This window comes from Zerene cesonia, chromosome 10 (genome assembly GCF_012273895.1).
Source record: "Zerene cesonia ecotype Mississippi chromosome 10, Zerene_cesonia_1.1, whole genome shotgun sequence".
In the NCBI taxonomy this organism is placed as follows: domain Eukaryota; kingdom Metazoa; phylum Arthropoda; class Insecta; order Lepidoptera; family Pieridae; genus Zerene; species Zerene cesonia.
Window position 1 is genome coordinate 468,294 of NC_052111.1, and position 6,143 is coordinate 474,436.

The window sequence follows — 6,143 nt, forward strand, 5'->3', positions numbered from 1 at the left end:
TATATTAATATCCTCGTAATTGTAGATGGGGTGACAAAGAACTGCATTGTTTCGCCAATATTTGTGACGCACAATTCAAGTACAGTTACGAATATTTAGGAAATACACCAAGATTGGTGATTACTCCTTTAACCGATCGGTGTTATATAACGTTGACTCAATCTTTGCATTTAATCATGGGAGGTGGACCAGCAGGACCAGCCGGGACAGGGAAAACTGAAACTACAAAAGATCTAGGACGAGCTCTCGGTATAATGGTGTATGTTTTTAATTGCTCAGAACAAATGGATTATCAGGTCAGAAAATTTCATCTGTCAATCAGCATCTGTCTTTTTTATATTATGCTTAATTAATAAAAATATGATTAAGAGCCACAGAGGCACTTATAATATCAAAATATTTTATCAAATATCAATCTTCTAAGAGTTGTTTATTTTACAGTCTTGTGGAAATATATATAAAGGATTAGCGCAAACAGGCGCTTGGGGGTGTTTTGACGAATTTAATAGAATTTCCGTTGAGGTTTTGTCTGTAGTAGCTGTTCAAGTGAAATCCGTCCAAGATGCCATAAGGTGGTTAAAGTGTGTTTACATCATATTGAGCATAATATATGACAAAATGATTTGTAACGTTATTTTTTCATTTTAGGGATAAAAAGGAAAAGTTCAATTTTATGGGCGAGATCATTGTTTTAGTTCCAACTGTTGGAATATTTATTACAATGAATCCAGGTTACGCGGGTAGAACTGAGCTGCCAGAAAACTTAAAAGCTCTATTTAGGCCTTGCGCTATGGTTGTTCCTGATTTTGAATTGATTTGTGAAATTATGTTAGTCGCTGAAGGTTTTCAAGATGCTAAGATTTTGGCTCGAAAATTCATCACTCTATATACACTTTGCAAAGAACTTCTTTCTAAACAGGATCATTATGACTGGGGTTTGAGAGCAATTAAATCTGTATTGGTAGTTGCTGGCTCGTTGAAGGTAAATAAATTTGTGTTTATGAATATTCTTGTAAAACTTAATTGTTATTAAAAATTATTTGTATGTTCAGAGAGGCGATCCTGGTAGACCAGAAGAGGAGGTTTTAATGAGAACCCTTCGAGATTTTAATATTCCAAAAATTGTAACAGATGACATGCCTGTTTTTATGGGTTTAATAGGTGATCTATTCCCTGCTCTTGAAGTGCCAAGAAAACGGGATTTGGAATTTGAGAGAACAGTTAAACAAGCAGCAATGGATTTGTTTCTTCAACCAGAAGATAATTTTATATTAAAAGTGGTCCAATTAGAAGAGTTACTTGAGGTACGTCATTCTGTTTTCATTGTGGGTAATGCTGGTACTGGGAAAACCCAAGTGTGGAAAACGTTATTTAAAACTTATCAAAATCTGAAAAAGAAACCAATATACAATGATTTAAATCCAAAAGCGGTGACAAATGATGAATTATTTGGTATTATTAATCCCGCTACTAGGGAATGGAAGGATGGTTTATTTTCCGTCATAATGAGAGACCAAGCGAATATTGTTGGAGAAAATCCTAAATGGATCCTCTTGGATGGTGATATTGATCCAATGTGGATTGAATCGTTGAATACCGTAATGGATGATAATAAAATTCTAACTTTAGCCAGCAATGAGAGAATTGCACTTACACCCAGTATGCGACTTATGTTTGAAATATCTAATCTTCGTACAGCAACTCCAGCTACAGTATCACGAGCCGGTATTTTATATATAAATCCTCAAGATTTGGGTTGGAATCCGTAAGTTTATAAATATTCCTGTAATATTGTTGTGTAAAATTTTTATTAATAAGATAATTTCAACAGGTACGTTACCAGTTGGATAGAAACAAGAAAAATTCCAGCGGAAAAATCTAATCTCGTTATACTCTTCGATAAATATATTCCACCATGCCTAGAAACTGTAAGGAACAGGTTTAAGAAGATTACTCCTATTGCTGATATGGCTCACATTCAAATGCTGTGTCATTTACTAAATTGTCTGTTAGTTCCTGAGAACACTCCTCCTGATTGTTCAAAAGATTGGCATGATATTTTCTTTGTTTTTGCTTGTGTATGGGCATTTGGTTCTGCTATGTTTCAAGACACGAATATAGACTATAGAGTTGGTAAGCAAAACATTAGGATTTTTAACATATATACCTATACATAAAATAACAACATTTACCTTAGAAAATATTGCATTTTCTTACAGAGTTTTCGAAGTGGTGGTTAAATGAATTCAAAACTGTTAAATTTCCAACTGGCGGCACGGTATTTGACTATTATATAGATCCCGAAACGAAACAGTTTACGCCTTGGACAGAGAAAATAACCAAGTTTGAGTTGGATTCTGACGTACCTCTTCAGGTATTCTTTGTCTAATGAGTAAAAGTTCGATTTGGGAATCATATTATGTCTTCATTTTTTTATAATTTACAGGCTGTACTAGTCCCGACGGCGGAAACTATAAGAATACGGTTCTTTTTGGATTTGTTAATGAAGAATAGACACCCAGTAATGTTGGTTGGCGGCGCTGGGTGTGGAAAAACTGTTCTAGTGAATGAGAAGCTGCAAAGGTTAGTCAATCATCGTTGTTGAAAATTAAATTTGTTTAATCGTTCTGTGTTTTGATTTCTTGCAATCTCCCGCTAGCCTTCCAGAAAATTATGCCATCCAGTCGATTCCATTCAATTTCTACACAACATCCGAGATGCTGCAGAAAATTCTAGAAAAGCCGCTGGAAAAGAAAGCGGGTCGGAATTATGGACCTCCCGGGAGTAAGACCCTAATATACTTTATAGATGACATGAATATGCCAGAAGTTGATGCGTATGGTACAGTGCAACCCCATACGATAATACGACAACATATGGATTATAATCACTGGTATGATCGGACAAAATTGACCCTGAAAGATATACATAACACCCAATACGTATCTTGTATGAATCCCACTTCAGGAAGTTTTACAATAAACCCAAGATTGCAAAGACATTTCTGCGTATTTGCTATAAGTTTTCCTAACACGGAGGCTCTCAATAACATTTATCATTCAATACTGAGCCAACATCTTGCAAACCCTGAATTAAGGATCAGTGCACAAATTGCAAAACTTTCGTGTAAGTATTAGCATTTACTTTTCTTTACCATAACAATAATTTGATGTATATAATATCTACTATATTATAGATATGTAAATTATGCAATCATGTTTTTTTAAACTAAAATCACATACGATAATGAAGTTATTATTTTTAGCGAACGTAGTGAGTGCAACCATTGCTCTTCACAACAAAGTTTCCCAAGTCTTCCTGCCGACAGCTATCAAATTCCATTATATATTTAACTTACGGGATTTATCTAATGTTTTCCAGGTACACAAACAAGGCAATCCAATATCTATTTTTATGTTTTGAGGCTAGAAAATAAAAACTAAAAACTCACTTCGAATCATTACAGGGATTCCTTTTCAGTACAAATGAATGTTTGGTAAATCCTTCAGATATAATCAGGCTTTGGCTGCACGAAACCCACAGGGTGTATGGTGATAAACTCACAGAAGATAAAGATATTGACGCTTTTCTTAAAATGCAAGTGGATTTGTGTAAGAAGAATTTTGAAGTGAGTAGTAGTGACGATAAATATTCGATGTCAATGTTAATGTTCACTTGCGAGCTCTAAGAACATTTAATATCCTTTATATGTTATGAAAAAAGCGAACCATTTTATTGGATATTAAATTAACTGCGTCACAAAAACATATCATTGACTATTCAACCAACGTCAAAAAATGGAAAAACTCTCTCAAATCGACTGTATTTTTTGTGTTTGTTACTTCAAAATGCGTGAGGCGATTTTGATGATTGTTTTTATTATTGTAAGCTGGTGGCTTTCGTGTGGCCCATTTGAATTTGCTCTAATACTGACAATTTCAAGACGATTAATTTTTTGTTAAAATCATTATAAACGTGAATGAAATTTCTGTCTTACTTCCGGGATTCAGGATATAGACGAAGGCGTAGTCTTTGAGCGACCTAACATATACTGCCATTTTGCCGGTGGCATCGGCGAGCCCAAGTACATGCCCATAGCGACGTGGACTCAACTCAATAAGCTACTGACAGAAGCATTATCGAGTTACAACGATCTAATTGCTGCAATGAATTTAGTATTATTTGAAGACGCCATGATGCACATTTGCAGGTCGGTATGGCAATATTTATACACGTCAACTAGAACTTCAAAATAATGTTTTTCTAATTTTGAAATATACATATAATAAATATAGTTAAATACTCATTCTTGAATATGTATAGGTATTACATTATGTTTGACAATCTTTTTTAATTTATTTATACCTGCTAAGATAACTGCTATTTTAATTTAGTCACAATTAATTGTCAGAATTTTATTTCTTCTCCTTTTATTTTATTATATTAGTGTTAAACAATTTTTCAATGTTATTTGTTTTAGAATAAGTCGTATATTGGAAAGCCCAAGAGGCAGTGCCCTCCTGGTAGGCGTGGGCGGTTCAGGAAAACAATCGTTATCTAGACTTGCAGCATTCATAGCTAGCTTAGAAGTTTTCCAGATACAATTGAAGAAAGGGTATGGAGTATCAGACCTTAAGGTAATTACAAAACCTCATGTTCATTATGAACGCAAATCATCGTTTGCATCTTATAATTGCGGGCGATATACTAAATGAAATGGAAGAAAATTACTTTATTGCATACAGTGGTATAATTATAACGTAAACATAGCATGCAATGCACAATATGATGAAATGTAAGCTGCTATCGTTTAAGGTTTGTTTTTTTGACCACGTCTTCTGTATAAATAAACCTTTGACATCAATTTTATGCTTTTTTTTTGTAAATGGTGGTATTACATCAACGAATTTGAACCACCTTCAAGCGATGTATAGAGTGCCCGTTTAATCTGTTTGGGATGTATCTGTATTTAAAAACATGTATAATTGAATTATAGAAAGAGCTGTCAGGCTTGTACATAAAGACTGGCTTGAAAAATGTTGGAATAATGTTTCTGATGACTGATGCTCAAGTGGCTAACGAACAGTTCCTGGTTCTGATCAATGATTTGCTGGCGTCTGGTGAAGTTGGTGATCTGTTCCCTGATGATGATATCGAGAATATTATTGCCGGTGTGAGGAATGAGGTGAGGATTCATATCTATATGCGTCTATTAGTGTGGATTTATAGTTCATGATTTATATTATTTATAGTATAGGAAAGAAAAAAAAGAGCTAATATACATGTTCATAAATATACTATATTTTCCCACGCAATACTTAGCTGATATGGGTGTTTTAAATTACCCATCATTTAAATGGTAATTTGATAAAAGAATAAAGCAACTTTGTACATAGAATATTTTTATAGGTCAAAGGAGCAGGTCTACCGGATACTAGAGAAATTTGTTGGAAATTCTTTATAGACAGAGTGAGGAAGCAGTTAAAAGTCGTCCTGTGTTTTTCGCCCGTGGGTTCTACGTTACGAGTGAGATCCAGAAAGTTCCCAGCTCTTATTAATTGTACATCGATCAATTGGTTCCATGAATGGCCACAAGAAGCTTTGGTATCTGTCTCTATGCGCTTTTTAGAAGAGTTACATGTCCTCCCTGTGAGTATTACTAGATAGTATATAGTAGATTTGTAGATAGTTTATTTCATCTCATTGAAATAGTTGATTTTTTTTTTTTTATGTCATAGTCGGCAATGGAGCTGGTGGGTCGTCTGATAGTAAGCGCTACTACCGCCCATGAACATTTGGAGAGGGGTAAGGTCGATTGCAGACCTTACGCCTCTTCAAATGGATTGCCGACTTCAAATGGGAAAGCGATTAGGAAAGGATTGACCAGAGGAATAAAGGACAGGACAGGGAAGGGTAGAGAAAAGGATATGGGCCTCCGGCTCCCCCACTCACCGAACGAAACACAGTAGTATGCTATTTCACGCTGGTCTTCTGTGGGGGTGTGGTACTTCCCCGGTGCGAGCTGGCCCAATTCGTGCCGAAACGTGCTCGACTACCACATGAATGTCGTCGTTGCAGCCTTTTAGGACGTCCACTGTTGGACATAGGCCTCCCCCAAAGATTTCCAAAACGACCGATCACCA

At 35.4% G+C, this 6,143-nt stretch overlaps 1 protein-coding gene across 1 annotated transcript in view; it reads left to right on the top strand.

Annotated features, from left to right (window-relative positions):
• Positions 1–6,143, top strand: part of LOC119829317 (dynein beta chain, ciliary) — a 26,674-nt gene that overhangs the window by 9,882 nt on the left and 10,649 nt on the right. The window contains exons 27-40 of the mRNA XM_038351787.1: positions 26–296; positions 442–572; positions 649–982; positions 1,053–1,765; positions 1,832–2,133; positions 2,220–2,374; positions 2,447–2,583; positions 2,660–3,126; positions 3,266–3,381; positions 3,467–3,628; positions 4,011–4,210; positions 4,481–4,637; positions 4,997–5,185; positions 5,410–5,649. Of these exons, the coding sequence (XP_038207715.1) occupies positions 26–296; positions 442–572; positions 649–982; positions 1,053–1,765; positions 1,832–2,133; positions 2,220–2,374; positions 2,447–2,583; positions 2,660–3,126; positions 3,266–3,381; positions 3,467–3,628; positions 4,011–4,210; positions 4,481–4,637; positions 4,997–5,185; positions 5,410–5,649 (3,574 nt within the window). The remainder of the gene's footprint in view (positions 1–25; positions 297–441; positions 573–648; positions 983–1,052; positions 1,766–1,831; positions 2,134–2,219; positions 2,375–2,446; positions 2,584–2,659; positions 3,127–3,265; positions 3,382–3,466; positions 3,629–4,010; positions 4,211–4,480; positions 4,638–4,996; positions 5,186–5,409; positions 5,650–6,143) is intronic.